The sequence below is a fragment of the Sarcophilus harrisii genome, chromosome 6, assembly GCF_902635505.1.
Source record: "Sarcophilus harrisii chromosome 6, mSarHar1.11, whole genome shotgun sequence".
In the NCBI taxonomy this organism is placed as follows: domain Eukaryota; kingdom Metazoa; phylum Chordata; class Mammalia; order Dasyuromorphia; family Dasyuridae; genus Sarcophilus; species Sarcophilus harrisii.
In genome coordinates this window covers 159,304,789-159,322,217 of record NC_045431.1, presented here as the reverse complement: position 1 = coordinate 159,322,217, position 17,429 = coordinate 159,304,789, and the positions used below count along the sequence as shown (strand labels likewise).

The 17,429-nt window shown below is 34.8% G+C and overlaps 1 protein-coding gene across 1 annotated transcript in view; it reads right to left on the bottom strand.

Annotated features, from left to right (window-relative positions):
• Window positions 1-16,214, bottom strand: part of PPEF2 (protein phosphatase with EF-hand domain 2) — a 31,771-nt gene extending 15,557 nt beyond the window's left edge. The window contains exons 1-9 of the mRNA XM_031942045.1: window positions 16,160-16,214; window positions 10,678-10,805; window positions 10,494-10,551; window positions 9,597-9,772; window positions 8,366-8,480; window positions 6,607-6,653; window positions 2,808-2,974; window positions 703-739; window positions 461-610 (exon numbers count right to left, since the gene is read on the bottom strand). Of these exons, the coding sequence (XP_031797905.1) occupies window positions 461-610; window positions 703-739; window positions 2,808-2,974; window positions 6,607-6,653; window positions 8,366-8,480; window positions 9,597-9,772; window positions 10,494-10,551; window positions 10,678-10,805; window positions 16,160-16,214 (933 nt within the window). The remainder of the gene's footprint in view (window positions 1-460; window positions 611-702; window positions 740-2,807; window positions 2,975-6,606; window positions 6,654-8,365; window positions 8,481-9,596; window positions 9,773-10,493; window positions 10,552-10,677; window positions 10,806-16,159) is intronic.
• Between the last annotated feature and the right edge of the window lie 1,215 nt (window positions 16,215-17,429).

The window sequence follows — 17,429 nt, the reverse complement described above, 5'->3', positions numbered from 1 at the left end:
AACTAACAGAAATTATGTGATTATATCAAAGATGCAGAAAAAGCATTTGACAAAATACAACACTCATTCCTATTAAAAACCATTAGAGAGCATAGGAATAAGTGGAATTTTCCTTAAAATGATAAGTATCATGTGTGATGGGGATAAACTAAAAGCATTCCCAGTAACATCAGGAGTGAAATAAGGTTACCCTATATAATAATACATTTTAATAATAATGAATACATTATTATTCAATACTGTATTAGAAATGTTAACTTTAGCAATAAGAGAAGAAAAAGAAACTGAAGAAATGAGTGTTGGGACCATCTAGAAAGACTTTTAACTAAAAGGCCCTGTTTGTCCAAATAATTCAGGCCACTTCTAGATGGTCAGTAATAATTCAATAATAAATACTTTAAAGGTGATAGAAATCTGGTGTCATAGGAAAATCTGTATAAATTGATTACACTGACAATACCTTGTGCCTTTCTAGTTTTTCCAAAAGTTCTAGATCCGTCTTGTCTGAAATCCCACCATGAATTATCAGGACTTTCTCATCAATAAGGGTGGCCAATGGAAGCCAGCAAAAAACCTCTTGTAGCATCTTCAGTATTTTCTTGCCATTTACCTGAAGAGATGAAATGAATAAATAATGAACTTAGAGGAAGGCACCCAACCTATTCTACATAACAAAGTGTTTAAGTTTTAAAAACAGTGTACCTTATATTTGTGCATCACTTCCTTGGTAAAGCCATATCTAGATTTAAAAGTAAGAGTTATTTCATATTATTTTGAAGTTTTTTATTTTTTGTGTCTTTTACTTATGAAATTTTATTAAAGTATCCTAATATACCTTTCACAACTCTAACGCCCTCCCTTAAAATATAAAGTCAAGGAAAATCAGCCAATACAGAAGTGTATTTATGGTGACCTATTTTTTTTACTGAGAAGACTTTCATCAACATTTTCATCAATTATTTTCTAGGATCAATATCCATTATTGCGTTTTATCCCTGTTAGATACCTTTTTAATGTAATTTCCTTTACATTAGTAGTTCTCAAACTTTTTAGTCTTAGAATCACTTTTTATTCCAAAAAAAAATTGAGGACACAAAAAACTTTTATTGGTTAGATCTGTATTTACCATATTAGAAATGAAAAGATCTTGTTATTATTACAGAAATAGTTTTGACCTTGTGGGCATCTGGGACTTTCAAGGTCCCACACTTTGAGAACCACTGCTTTATATTATTGTAGTCATTGTGCCATTATTCTCCTGGTTCAATTTTCTTCACTCTGCATCAGTTGATACAAATCTTCCCTTGTTTCTCTGAACTATACCCAGACTCCATTTCTTATAGCACAATAATATTATACTACATTCATAAATCACAATTTTCTCATTTCCCACTGTATGGTTACTTAGTTCATTTCCAATTTTTTTTCACTATGACAATCAGTAATGCTGTGAATATTTTGGAATATGTTAGGTCTTTTATTTTTATATTTGACTTATATGTCCAGTAGTGGGATTCTTTATGAAAAGGTATGAATTGTTTAGTAATCTTCATATAATTTCAGATTTTTTTCCAAAATGGTAGGATCAGTTTATATTTGTACTGACAACATATATGCATACCAACCTTCCCAGATCTCCTCCAGCATTATTTTTGTCTTTTATCAACTCTATAAAGTTGAGAACCAAGTTGAGAAAGGAAAACTTTGAAGTTATTTTGATTTCTATTTCTCTGATTAGTGATTAGAGAAATATTTTCTTTTTTAAAGGAATCATTAAAAGATTTTAGTAAGACCTGTAAAATTTGTATGAACTGATGCACAGTGAATTGAGAAAAGTCAAAAGAACAATTTGTATAGTAACAGCACCATTTTTAAGGAAAACATACTTGAAAATACTTTAGAACTCTGACCAATGCCATGACCAGCCATGATTCCAGAGGACCAGTGTTCATAAAGCATATGTCAGAGGTCTGCTCAATCTGATTCCTGAGAGTTAAATTTTCAGTGTGAATATTTACACCTTGGAAATTAACAAATGCCACAAGTCAAGGTTTGATTCATTGTTTTGCTGATAATTTTTCTACTTGTAAGAAAATGATGGAGAAAATGTTAATGATGCAGATTACAGTGCTTGGAACATATTCTTCTTCTACCTGTCCCTTTTTTTGACAGTTAATATTTATCAGCAGACCTCTGCATGTTACCCACCTCTTGACAGAGTAGCGATGGACTCATGGTAAAGAATAAGACATACACATTTGGACATAGCCATTGTATGGATTTGTTTTGTTTTGCTTTGCTCATTTGCTATAAAGGTAGCATTTTTCTTTTTTTTTCAAGGAGGTGAGAATGGGATGAGAGCTTGGGTTTTTTAAAAGAAAAAAGAAATAAAAACGACTATTGAAGCATCTTTAAAAAATACACAGAATAGAATAGAAGGAAGTTCTGAAGGAAACAATGACAAGTGAGACAAGTTTTTAAAGAAAAAACTATATAATAGAAATTCATAGTTTCTCATGTAAATCTCTTCTGTTCTGCTTTGCATATAGAATTTTTTTTTGGTGTTTGTGAAATTCAGAATAAAATGGTTCTTTTAAAAAGGATTTGTAGGAGCAGCTAAATGGCATAGTGGACACACGAGTTTAAATCCAGCCTCAGATACTTGTTAACTGTGTTATCCTGGGCAAGTCAGTTGCTTTGCCAAACAAAAAAAATGTAGAGAAATAAAATGGAAGATTTATAAAAATCACCTTTTTGCAATAGTTCCAAGTGCACAGCTAAGACCTAGGTATGTTTTATTATCATACCGTAAATTGACTAAATGATCCTCATGATTTCCTCGGTTTAAATGGAACTCCTTTGGGTAAACCAACATGAAGGCAAAGAGAATCATCAAAATTTCAATTGAGTGTTTGCCTCTATCCACAAAGTCACCATTGAACACATAGGATCTCTCAGGAGAGGGAAGACCATTCTGCGTGTCAAGAAAACAAAGCCAAAGTATAATCAGATAAGGAAAAGAAAAGCAAGATTAAAAGAAATAGCAGAATTTTACAGGTGAACCCCAAAGCCCAAATATTACACAAGCTCTAAAAACAAGACAAAAAAAAAATGGTTGCTAGGATTCTAATGGAAAAATAAGAGGGGGAAATCATCAGCAAATAGTTCTGAAATTTTGGAAGCCACAAATTTTAATTTACTTAAAAGTAGAGAAAGAAGGGGGGAAATGTCATATAGTTACCTAAGCAATACAAATCCAATAAAAAAGGAAACCAAACTAAGCTTCAAACATGCATACAAAGTATTATTGTATCAGTTAGTCACTAAACATTTATAATGTGATTATATGCAAGGCATGTTGCTAAGCATTGGGAATACAAAAAAAAGTAACAACATATAGTTCCTGCGGTTTATTTTATTTTTCAATCAATAAGCATTTATTTATTTATTCATTATTTTTCAGAATTTTTTCTTAATTTATAAAATAAAAGAAGCATTTCTTAACATAGTATAATAAAAAAGATGATTACACATAAAACTGCAAATCGATTACCTACAACTTGCTATTCTTTTTAAACATCTAATAAAGTTATCACGTAAATTTCTCCCCCTTTTCTTTCTTCCCTTCCTACTCTTTTCCCCCACCCTAAAGATGGCTACCATTAGAAACAAGTAGGTGTATTTGTGCATATGTATGCTGCACATAATTCTATTTATCAGTTCTTTCTCTGTATGCAGATAGAATCTTTCTTCATATGTCCTTTATAGTTAATTGGGACATTTAGAATAGTCAAAATTATTTATTCACTCTGTAAACAATATTGCTGTTACTGAATACACTATTTTCTTGGCTTTGATCATTTTGTTCTTCATTATTTTATGAAATTTAATATAATTTAAAATAAATTTAATAAATTTTAATAAATTATTTTTAATTGAATGGAATTGGATGGTCAAGTATGTACCTCCCTTAAAAAACATTGAATATAGCTAGATACAAATACATACTTGATTTTTTAAAGTACTTTTTCTCAGTGATTTTGATCTACCAGAGTGCCTACAGCTTGCATCAGATTAAGGAAGATGTTAGCAGAAAGAAAGAAATTCCTCTTCATTTTGACATCTTTTTCGTAAAACTAATAAGATAATAGAACCACAGCATATCAGAGCTTAAAAAAAAAGGCCATAGAGTTTATGTAGTCCAACCTCCTCACTTTACAGAGATGAAAGCTGAATCCCAGAGAGGAAAGACAAGTTAGACAAGATATAGAGGGAGAGAGTCAAGGCTTGAATTCATTTCTTTTGACTCCAATTTCATTGAGGTGAGTAAAACTTTGAGAAGTTGGGGCCAATCTCATGCCAGCAAAACGAATCATTAACTAATTGCCACAGACAGGCAGGTAACAGGACCCATTCTCAACCTGTCCCCTGTGGAGAAATGGTCCACCATCCCCATCACCAACTGCCACCAATGGGACAAGCAATCCAGCTTACCTGAAGCAGCAAGACTATCTGCAGCAGGAAGTGTACTACCAGGCAAGACCCCACCAACCAACATGTAGCTTGACAACTACAGTCCCTGATATGCCAGTGGAGAGAGCCCATGACCCAGTGTCTAGAAGCCCTAGAAATTCCAGCGTCCCTAGACCAGTGGTTAGCCCTGGCCATCACTGAGGGGAACAGTCTAATAGAAAAGGAGAATCACCTATATCAACATCAATTGCCGGACCTATTTGCAACAGATGGATAATTCTGGGAGCCCCTGGACTAGAAATACCTTCTGGACTACTAACTTGTCACCAGTCTGGCTGGTTGAGGGGAGTCACTCTTGTGAAGCCCTTGCTACAGCTAACAAAGTGAGAAAATAAAGTTTAAATCACCAAAGTCCATGGCATTCTCAACTGGTTCAATATCAGAAACTGATACTCCGAAAGGAGAGATGGTTTTATATAGAAGAGGCATTAGTATCTGCTTTGCTGTTGTATCCTACAGACCATGAGAACTTTTCATCTGACTTGCTGATGATATCTTCTTCATGTGTCATCTTTCCTATTAACATGTGAGCTCCTGGAGAGCAGTGACTTGTCTAACCTTTCTATTTTTATTACAAGTTTTGTATCATAAGTGCTTTACAATTTTTTTTTATTCATTCATTTATCATTACAAGGAAGGTACCATGCAAATCCATGGCAGATTTGTATAGTTATCCCTTCCACATTACAATTTTCCCCATCATGGTTTCAATATATAAGAAATTAAATGGGAATTTTGGAGGGTAGTTTTGCTAATGACCTGTAAAGGCCAGCAGAAAACCTGGAAAAAGTTTAGAAACTCAGAAATGCATAATATATATTTATAGTATTGTATAGCAGCATATTTTATACCATAATAATTCAGAGTTCTCCACATTGAAGGGAGGACACAGAAATTTTACATGGATTTTCTAGATTGTGGGGTGCCATACCCTTAACTCCAATATGTATAAGCGATCACTGCAATTGCTATATTACATTATGAATCATTTTATATTTTCTTAGAAATGTATACTATGAAATTTAAGTTCACTATGACATTGCATAATGAAGAAACTTTAAATAATCTCATTCTCTTGAAAATTTAAAATCACTCTATGATTACTTATCAGAAAAAGGAGAAAATTGGTTGCTGTACTGTAAATTCTTCTATTTAATATCATTTTATATAAGTTTAAAATCATAGAATATCATACTAGAATAATCCTGAAAGTTTATATGGTACTACTATATGTTGACTCTAAAAATTTCAAAAAAGTCAATTTGGACTTGATTTATGGCCAAACTTCCTGACAAACAGATGGAAACAAAAGTAGAATGGGCTGCCTTAGTGGATTTCTCATCACAGGGATGGAAAAACATCTATCACTGGATACTTTCACATAAATGCCACATGACTGCTTCTCAAATTTTAGTTTATCTTAAGGTCTATGAATTTATATCTTAAGGAAATATTTTGATAACTATATTTCAATATTTTTAGTTTCCCTTGTAATACTCTGCATTTCATTTGACATATTTAAAAGCATTATTCTGAGAAAGGGTCTATAAGATTGGTCAGACTACCAAAGGTGTCCATGGCTCAGTAAACATTGACAACTCCAGATTGGGAGGATGTTGTTCAGATATAGTTTGGATTAGATAAAGAAGGAGGAGGAGTCAAAAGAGGAGAAAGAAGAGAAATTAACATTTGCACAGCACTTTAAGGTTTGCAATGTATTTTACATAGGTTAACTCATTTGATCGTCATATCAACCTTGTGAGGAAGACACTATTATTATCCTCAATTCATAGATGAGAAAAGCCAAGCAGACAGAGATTAAGTGACTTTTCTAGGATCACAAAAAAAACGTCCGAGCTAGGATTTTAACTCAGATGTATCCTGACTCCAAATCTCTTACTCTATCCACTGCACCACCTAGCTACCTCTGCACCCTTTTCTAACTCTGAGATCCTGAGATTTTAAGTTATTTACTACACAGTTATTGTAAGAACATTTAATAAGATTAAAAACATTTTCTAATTACAGTTATTTTAAAATCAAAAATTTATATGTTTTACTAAACATTCATACCTTGTAAAATATGAATATTAAGTCATCCAGCTGGCCATGTAAATCTCCTAACAAAGACATAGGAAAAATGATCAGTTCCAACTGGTATTTGTCATTCTCTCTAATGTTCACTCTAAATAGGGGAGAAAAAAAGATGCATATATATATATACCCACCCTGAGAAGTCCCTGACTTTTTGGTTTTTTAGTTTTTCCCTAAGTAAAATATAAATAGCATTTTCTTGCACTATAATATAATAGCAACAACTGGAGGTAACGAATATAATCTTTTTTCAGAGACAGAACCATATGAAATAAATGTATGTAGGGATCAATGATTTCATTGATGAGAGAGCTGTGAAAATTCCGGGCTAATTTGGGAAGTTGAAAGTTGAAATGAATTTTTTCATCCTAACTCTTAGAGTAAATTCAAGGAGTGGTGATTAAGGCAGAAGAAAATTAATCTAAAAGGCAGAGTCAATGTTTAAGAGTGTCTCTAGGTAATTAGTTACTTGGGACAAAGAATTGAGAAGGTTCATGAAGTTGAGATGTCATCCCCAATGGGGGAAAAGGTCTTTTAGCAATTGCATTTCAACAAGGAACCAACAGATGACAGCAGTGGAGAACAACTGTGAGCAGCTCATTAGCCACACCTGCAAATGGTAATTCAGAGGAAGGGAATACAACACGAACAGATGGCAGCTCAGGGAGGGATTAGGGCAATAGAGGATGTCAGGAATTTGCAGTTACAGGGGGGGGAAAGCATCTCACGCCTGATACTATTATCAGACCAACAATCAATGTTGGAAGCTCTTAGTGGAAAGGAGCACAATGGTCCCAGCAGTGGTCCCCAGATAGCTCTAGCAAAACGCAATGATAAGGAAGATGAATCCCCATAGTAAAACTGGAATGGGGTGGAGGAGAGAAGGGAGCAACATAAAATACTTCTCTATTTAAGTGTATTTTTCCTTGAGGTAGGATGTTGTCTGATTGGTGTGATAAAAGAAATATTAGTAGTGGTTTATGATCTTGGGGAACCTCCCTCTCTGGCAGGAATGTGTCAGGATCAGTTTCAATGAGATTGCATAACCAATTATGATCAATTGCTCCTTGAAAATGAGCAAAATCAGGGCTTGATTTATTGTTTTGTCAATTTTTTGACAAGAAATGGTGGAGAAAATGTTAATACAGATTAATATTAATTAATGTTAATATAGATTAATGCTAATTCAGATTAAACATAAAAGTATGTCTTCCACACATTTTTTCCCCTGGAGATATGGTTGTTTAATATTTTCCAGCATGTCTCTGGATTCAATCTAAATATATCTTTTTGAATTTTCAAACATAAATCATAAAATAATTTATTCACAAAGTCATGATAAAAACATTTGTACAGATTAATAAAAATCAAATATTTGGATTTATATTCAACACTCTGCAACTTGAGCTATAATTTTAAGGCTTTAAATAAACATTGAATCCCCAAAGTGACCTCACTTACTAGACTGATTACCTCCAAATACTTCCCAAACAGGAGAGAAGTTACCAAGTCAAAGTTTCTGCTTTTCTAAGCAACAAGATCACCTGAATTCATCTTTAGGTGAGAAGATCACCTGAATTCATCCTCTGAAGGCCTGCTACATGAATCTTTTCACTCAAGCAGGGATAAGCCCTCAATTAGGGTTTTTTATGATTAGTGTACAGAATTTATATTCAAATTCTCCCCTCTGGTGATCCCAAACAATAAAGACTTTCTCCAAATGCCTGAGTTTACTTACCACACACAGTGATCTCCTCGCTGTAACAGGTTGAGATGTGGTTGATGTTTGGCAGTTGTATGAGATATTTCCTAGCCTCGTGCAGAATATTTAAGACATAACGAGCATGTAGCTGCTACTGGGAGAAAAAGCAGGGAGGGAAAGAGGATGAAAAACAACAGGGTGTGTTTCTGAGTGAAAAAAGACCCTATTTGGTTTTAAGAAATCATGATCCTTTAGTTGAAACCTGATATCTCTACTTTCCATCCATCCATATTTCGTTCCTTCTAGATCCTTGAATCAATCATCCCAAATTCTTTCTCCTCTCCCTACAATCACACCCTTTTATCATTAATCCCACATATAATCCCATAATAAAACCCATAAAATGGGAACCAGAGAAAGTCATTTGCCTAAAGTGGCTTATACAGAAAGTCACAAAGATAGAATTTTTGAACCCAGATCTCTAACACTAAGGGCAATGTTTTTTCTATTCCATTATATAGTTCAGAATGCATCTCATGTATATATTATTGTTTTGTGTACACATATGTGAACACCGGTGTGTACATGTATATACATTATTGTGTGTTTGTCTGCACTAAAATATATGCTCTGTATATACTAGCATACATACACAGTATATATATATATATATATATATATATATAGTTGATACATATCTGTATATATATTAATATATAAAATATACATATATGCCATATAATATATAGACACATACATGATTGTGTTTATATGCATAGTATTACATATACCCAAATATATAATTATTGTACATGCATTGTGCACATATGTGTGTTTATGTGTCCACATATATACATATGTATATATACACAGTAAATATGTACCCATACATATATATGATTTATATATTGCATTTTTTCTTTATTATATATATTGTTTTATATATATATATATAAATTATCTCATATTTATATTTTTTATTATAGCTTTTTATTTACAAGATATATGCATGGGTAATTTTTCAGCATTGACAACTGCAAAACCTTTTGTTCCAATTATATTGCATTAATTGATGTATTCTTTTCACTCTTTTATTCCAGAAACACTGGCTGACTAGAGAATATATTGTGATATCCTGAGTTGACCCCTACAATACACATGTGGTATTTTGGGGAATTTTACTTCAATTTGGTGTTTTCATATATAAAAAGCTATCTGAGGCTTCACGATCCGAGTATCATCATCCATATTCACCTGATCTGCTTACTTTTTTCTGTTTGAAAGCTTCCACTAAGGCAGTCGCATGGTCAGGAAGGAGAGGAAAGGAGACATGGGGTCCGGTGTAATAGTCTGGCACCTCTATGGATTCATAGTCACAGTATGTTTCCATCTCAGAGTCCTTAAGGAGTCTCTCCTCCGCGAACATACAGCTAAGGAAGTTCCCTAATCAGGACAGAAAAAGTTCCCTTGAATCTTGCTGGAATACAGATGTAAATGAGAGTCAGAACTTCAGAGTTATAAGAAACCTCAGAGGTTTCATATTCTTTATTTTGTAAATTTTCTTCTTACCTGATACTCATTGGAGGCATGGGAGCTTTGATTGGGTACAGGGAAGAAGGGTCATTTTAGAGCATGAGATACTACAAGAAAGGACAAAATGAGAAATCTGTCTTCCAACTTAACTGAAATGTCCTCTTAAAATAGGAAAACTCAAATAAGGTGAGAGAGAACAGCGGCAAGTTGGAATGACGGGCAGTGGCCTGGGTATCTCCTGAGAAACAAGTCTAGTTAGGTACTATATTACAATCTTTAAAAAGTCAAGAGCTAGGGTCTAGTTAGGGTGGTGCAGTGGATAGAGCACCAGCCCTGAAGTCAGGCCAAGTCACTTAAACCCATTGCCTCGGCAAAATGAAAAGAAAAGAAAATCAAGAGCTGTCCAATTTTGGGAAGAAATCAGGTGAATTCTTCCTAACTGGAGAAAGAAGAGAAATGAAAGGAGGGGATTCCAGTGAATTTATGGCTTAGAGTCTTCCTCAGTTCCTCCCCTGAGACTTCCTTTCATCTCTGAATGGGTAAATCTCTCACCTTTGAACAGACACAATCCCTAATCTCTAAACCCTTGATTTATGAGTCTGCATGCTGGAGGAAGTGGGGTCTTACTCACTTTCATTTTGGCTACTCGGTGTGAAGTGATCCACAAGGTAACTGAAGAAATCATGGAGCTGCCAAAGAAAAGAAGGAAAAGTTGAATTGGATTTGAGGTCCAAAACCAAGAGTTATGGAGTCCCAGGCTACTTTGGAAAAATTGGCCAGAAAGGAGCCCTTGAAATTTCCCCCGGACACTGTACCTTGACCTGATCTTGGTGTCCCGAATACTCTATAGACTGGAAGATGGTCCACGTACATCGTCTCCTCATTTCCAGGCGGGCAATATAGCGGCGGTACCATCTCTGGATCAGGACTGCTGCCTTAAAGGCTATGACAGAGCCAGAAATTGGAAAATTATGGCTGCTGGGGGGGACAAGATGTCAAAATGGTTTCATTGTCCATTTTGGTGGCAAAAGAAGAAGAGATTTGCTGCTCAAGTGAAGTTTAATTAAATGTGTTTTAGAAGAGACCGATAAAAAAAACCAAAACATTGTAGTTCTGTAGAAAAAGGCCCAGGGGATCATGAGCTAAGACCCAGCTCCAAAACTAGATGCCATCACCACTTACTAGCTTCATGACGTTTGTGACCTTTCTTTTAATACTAAATATGTCAGCTATTAATATAATAAGCCCTATAGAATATTCTCCAGATGCAAAGTGTACTTGGAAAACATACCTTTACAAATAGATATTTGTAGTATTTTGAGATGGTTACTATGGAGGATGATTTAAAATGCTAATCCAGACTTTATCAGAACCAAACATCCTTAAGAGCAATTTAGACAATTGTAACATTTTTACACTTTTACCTACTTTGTCACTTCATAATGTCTCCTAGCTTATTTACTGAGAACAACCAAATATTTAATAGGAGAAAGACAGAACACAGGTGAACTTGTCTAGAGGGACCATTCCTTGAAACATGACAAATATTCTCTGCTGGTTATTGTGAGAATCACAAATACACAGGTACGGATAGATAGAGAAAAAGAGACAGACAGATAGACATGGAGAGAGAGAGAGAGAGAGAGAGAGAGAGAGAGAGAGAGAGAGAGAGGAGAGAAGACAGAGAAGAGAGAGAGAGAGAAGAGAGGGGAAAGAGAGAGAGAAAAAGAGACAGGGAAAAGAGGAGAGGGAGCATACATTGCATACATACAGAAATACACATAAATATTTGGCTCAGTGGACTAAAGCTCTAATATTTGACACAGGCTCTTAAATACAAAAAGTAGCCAGAGGTGAGCGGCTCTATCTCCTTTCTGAGGCTTCTGACCACAGACCATCATGGGCGACAAAGGGGCAGGGAAGCTGCTCTCAACAGAATCAAGGCCATTTCTTTAGGAATGTATGTTATGAATGTCCTTCCCTGCTATAATTAAGCAAGATTTTTGTTAGCTGTTATATGAATAGTATCTCATTTCATTCAATTTCAATATCACATATATATATTATATATTGTATATACATATATATGCCATAGATAAACCACTATTAACGGTAGTTATTATATTGTTGTTTTTATTGTTGTTTCCTTTGTGAGGGAAGCCTTCCAGTCATGTATGACTCCATCTAAATCACTTATAATAAAGAGAAATGCAAATTAAACTAACTTTGAGATCTCATATGTATCAGATTGACACACACATACATAAAATGACAAAAGATGGAAATGGTAATTATTAGAGGGACTATGAGGGAAAAGACACTTTAATGTCCCCTTGTGGGAGAAATAAACCAATTTGGAATGTAATTTGGAAGTATTTCTCCAAAGTTACTAAACTTATTGAGCTGCCAAACCAATTACTAGGTGTATACTCCCAAAGAGCTCAAAAATAGAAAATGTTAAATGTCTGAGGCTGAATTTTAATTCAGGTCCTCCTGAATCCAGGACAGGTACTCTACCCACTACATCATCTGGCTGCCTTTACTGCCTCTATAAATGTCTAATGTGGAAATGTTTTGTACAATTGTGTATATATAATCTATATCAAATTGTTTGCTTTCTTAAAGAGGGGAGAGGGGAGGGAGAAAGAGGGGGAATTTGGAACTCAAAGTTTTAAATAATGAACATTAAAAATTTAAGTTTACATGTAATTGAGAAAAAATAGAAATAAATGTAAAAAATTAAAATGGAAATATTATTCCTTAACTAGTTAACTAATTTAGTGCTATACTGATCAAATGTGTAAGAACATAGTCTTTACAACTCTAAGATACCACTACACACCCGTCAGATTGGCTAAGATGACAGGAAAAAATAATGATGATTGTTGGAGGGGATGCGGGAAAACTGGGACATTGATGCATTGTTGGTGGAGTTGTGAACGAATCCAACCATTTTGGAGAGTAGTTTGGAACTATGCTCAAAAAGTTATCAAACTGTGCATACCCTTTGATCCAGCAGTGTTACTACTGGGATTATATCCCAAAGAGATTATAAAGTAGGGAAAGGGACCTGTATGTGCACGAATGTTTGTGGCAGCCCTTTTTGTAGTGGCTAAAAACTGGAAAGTGAATGGATGTCCATCAGTTGGAGAATGGCTGAATAAATTGTGGTATATGAATATTATGGAATATTACTGTTCTGTAAGAAATGACCAACAGGATGATTTCAGAAAGGCCTGGAGAGACTTACACGAACTGATGCTGAGTGAAATGAGCAGGACCAGGAGATCATTATATACTTCAACAACAATACTATATGATGACCAGTTCTGATGGACCTGGCCATCCTCAGCAACGAGATCAACCAAATCATTTCCAATGGAGCAGTAATGAACTGAACCAGCTATGCCCAGAAAAAGAACTCTGGGAGATGACTAAAAACCATTACATTGAATTCCCAATCCCTATATTTATGCACACCTGCATTTTTGATTTCCTTCACAAGCTAATTGTACAATATTTCAGAGTCTGATTCTTTTTGTACAGCAAAATAACGTTTTGGTCATGTATACTTATTGTGTATCTAATTTATATTTTAATATATTTAACATCTACTGGTCATCCTGCCATCTAGGGGAGGGGGGGGGGGGGTAAGAGGTGAAAAATTGGAACAAGAGGTTTGGCAATTGTTAATGCTGTAAAGTTACCCATGCATATATCCTGTAAATAAAAGGCTATTAAATAAAAAAAAAGAGCATAATCTTTAGAAGCAGGCCAAAGAAAACAAAATTCATTTGAAAAAACAAAAGTTCTAGTGTCTCAAGGAAAGAGAAAAAAATGAATGGGATGTAACATCAGATATCATCACAACTATCTGATACTGATTTAAAAAAAAAAGAACCAGAAAAGTGATTAAGCAGATCAAAATATTAAAATGTCATCTCCCTCATTAGAATGTGAATTTCTGAAAGACAGGGAATGTTATTGGCTTTTTTTGTGGCCCCAGAGCTTAGCACAATGCCTGTCCTTTATGTAAGGCAACATTGCTGGTAGCAGCTCTTTTTGTAGTGGCAAGGAATTAGAAATTGAGTGGATGCCCATCAGTTGGGAAATGACTGGATACGTTATGGTATATAAAGGTAATGGAATATTATTGTTTTATAAGAAATGATCAGCAGGTTAGTTTCAGAAAAGCCTGGAAAGTCTCACATGAAGTAATGCTGAGTGAAATGAGCAGAACCAAGAGAACATTGTACACACTAATGACAAGATTATCAACTGTGATGGTCTTGGCTCTTCTAAGCAATGCAATGATTCAAGGCAATTCCAATAGACTTGGGATGGAAAATGTCAGTCACATCCAGAAACAGAACTATGGAGACTGAAGGCTGATCGAAGCATGGAATTTTCATCTTTTTTCTTTCCTTGTTTCTTTTTTTTTCATCATTTTCCCCCCTTTGATCTGATTTTTCTATCAACATGATAAATATGGAAATATGTTTAAAAGGATTGCACACATTTAATCTGTATTGAATTGCTTATTGTCTTGGGGAGGAGGGAGGAGAAAAAATTTGTAACACAAAGTGTTACAAAAATGAATGTTGAAATTATATTTACATATATTTGGAAAAATAAAATACTATTTTTTAAAAAAATGGTCCAGGCAAGATATGATGAGGGCCTAAACCAAGCGTGGTTATCTTAGCGGAGAGAAGATAACAGAAGCCATCAATAAAAATACTGAATGAATAAAGAAGGCAGTCTGTATCAGAGAATGAAGGCATCTGAGATGGTTACTATGGAAACAGCTGAATGTAAATTAAAATTTTCAACACACTTGGCTAAGCTATTGATCTCTAGGAGACAAGTGAGAACCAGTGCTTCTACTCAAATTGAAGAAAATTAAAACAGATAAAGACTTATGGGGGCAGGAAAGCTGATGATTTAGGAGAAAAAAATTCTTGGAAAGATACAATTGCTTTAGAAGGCAATTGTACAATTGCATAGCTATTTCTTCCTCTGGGAGATAAGAGAAGACAAAACAAAATCAAAGGGAACAAAGCAGAAACCTTTTAGTTTCCCTGGAATATTAACAAGGACAAATAAAGAACTCTACTAATCTAAAAAGATTGTCTGTGGATTTATTAAAGAAAATATTCTAAAGAAGGGTGGTTTAGCCTAGGAGCCATAAACTTTAAAAAATATATATGTGTATCACATAGATGTATACATATGAAAAAGTATATATACACAGATATATATAAACACAAATATATACATATATATAACATAATTGTAGGTTTATGTATATATGCGTGTATATATTTCCATATTTGAATTCATTGTTTCTCTTGATAGTCCTATTGTGAGCCAAATATCAAGCCTGGTATTTGCATAAAGTGCCCCTCATTGTTACTCTATGCTCTGGGTTGGTACAAGGGGGCTAAGGGGTAGAACTGGTCAAAACCTGGAGAGGAGAAGGACTGTTTATCTGGCTTCTGCCTTTGAGAGGGGACACACATAGTCTCAATTCTCTTCAGCAAAGGTTCTCTGGAAGGAGAGAAAGATTCTATGCAGGAGCCTAGATATTCAGTATGTCCTGTTCCCAGCTTGTCTCTCCAGGACTTCAGACAAATTCTTCTGAAATCACAGTGGGGAAATTCCTTCCCCTGATGTAGATCTGCCCTTGTTTTTTTTTTTTTTTTAATAATATCTTATTTTTCCAAATACATGCAAAGGATAGTTTTCAACATTCACTTTTTCAAAACCTTGTGCTCCAAATGTTTCTCCCTTCCCTCCTCCCCAAGACAGCAAGCAATTAAATATAGGTTAAACATGTGCAATTCTTCTAAGCATATTTCCATGTTTGTCATGCTGCGTTAAAAAAAAAAATTCAATCAAACGGGAAAAAAAAATATGATAAAGGGGAAAAAAACAAGCAAACACCAACAAAAGTTGAAAATACTATGCTTTGATCCACATTCAATCTCTATAGTCCTATCTCTGGATATAGATGGCATTTTCCATCCCAAATCTATTGGAATCACCTCATTGTTGAAAAGAGCCCTGTCCATCACAGTTGACCATCACATTATCTTGTTATTATGTACAGTCTTCATATAAGTCTTCCCAGGGCTTTTCTGAAGTCAGCCTAGATCTGCCCATAGTCTTAGAGACACAAAGTGACCTGCCTAGAATTCCACAGCTAGTCTGGGTCAATGTTGGGACTGGAACCCAAATCCTCCTGGCTCTGAGTATGAATCTCTATCTACTATGAAATAGAGTGGAAATGCATACCGCTCTCTGCCTTCTGGAGAACAAAATGGTGGTGACTGGAGCTGCCAGTTCCCATCTTTTAACCGTCTTCTTTCTGGTTGATCTTGGACTGAGTCAAAGTCAAGGCTGAGTGGCTTCCACTGAAAAACAATCTATCTTGGGGGGAATAAAGCAGAGGTGAAACAAAATAATTAAGAATATTTTAAATGATATTTATTATGTTAATTTAAAAACAAATTCATTAAACTCAACCCCTCCAATATCTATTTCCTGCTCTGCCTATATTGCTCTCTGGAACTCATTCCACAATTAATAGGCTTTCCTTTCATTTTAGACCTTGTCTTTCCATTTATTTTATATCATCTGGTAGTCAGAGATACCTAGCTCCCCTTATTGACACTACATGTCTGGCCACCCTTTCTAGTACTGGTTTCATAACCCTTCTTTTTCACTTCTACACACACATTAGTTCTGGAAGAAAAGTCAAAATAATTCTTTCTATACAATGCCCTTTTCTGAATATCACTCTGGTGCTATCATTCTAGGAGCTCTCTTCCTTTTAGGTTCATGCTATCCAAATTTATCACCCAAACCAGATCTCTTTCTTAAATGAGTTCAATGTCTGGTGACCAATCTTCTTCTCTCCAGCATCTGCCTTTATATTAGGGACCTTTAACATATGTAATGATATTCTTTCAATCACCTTAAAGTCTTATTTCTTCAATTCAACTCCAGACCTCTTCCTTTTTACCTCAATCACACCTTTGATATTACCTTTACCCAGAAATCTTCTACTTCTATGACCAAGAACTCTGATATTGTTTTCATCCAATATTAATTTCCTAGCATTCTCTCTCGAAACTTTGTCCTCCTCCTCTTCCTCTTCCTCCTCCTTCTTTTCCTCCTCTTCCTCCACCTTCTTCTAATCAGGATTAAGTGACTTGCCCAGGATCACACAGGTAGTAGGTGTTGATTACGTTTACTACAAATTTATTTTTTGTATTCTCAACTGGGCTCTGAGTGTAGCAAGGCAATCCATATTTTTCCCTAAATGAATCTCTGTCTTAGGCACTCTTCTCTTTTCCCTCCACATTCTCTTTGTGGAGAATAACTTCACTTCCCATGGAGTTAATTTTTATCTGTAGGCAACATACCCACCAGATTTATATATCCAGCCTTTGTCTTTTTCCTGATTATCAATCCTATGTACCTCCAACTGCCTAATGGTCTTGAGCTTTGAATTAGACATCCCAGATATAATTCAAACTGAACATGTCCAAAACAGAATTAA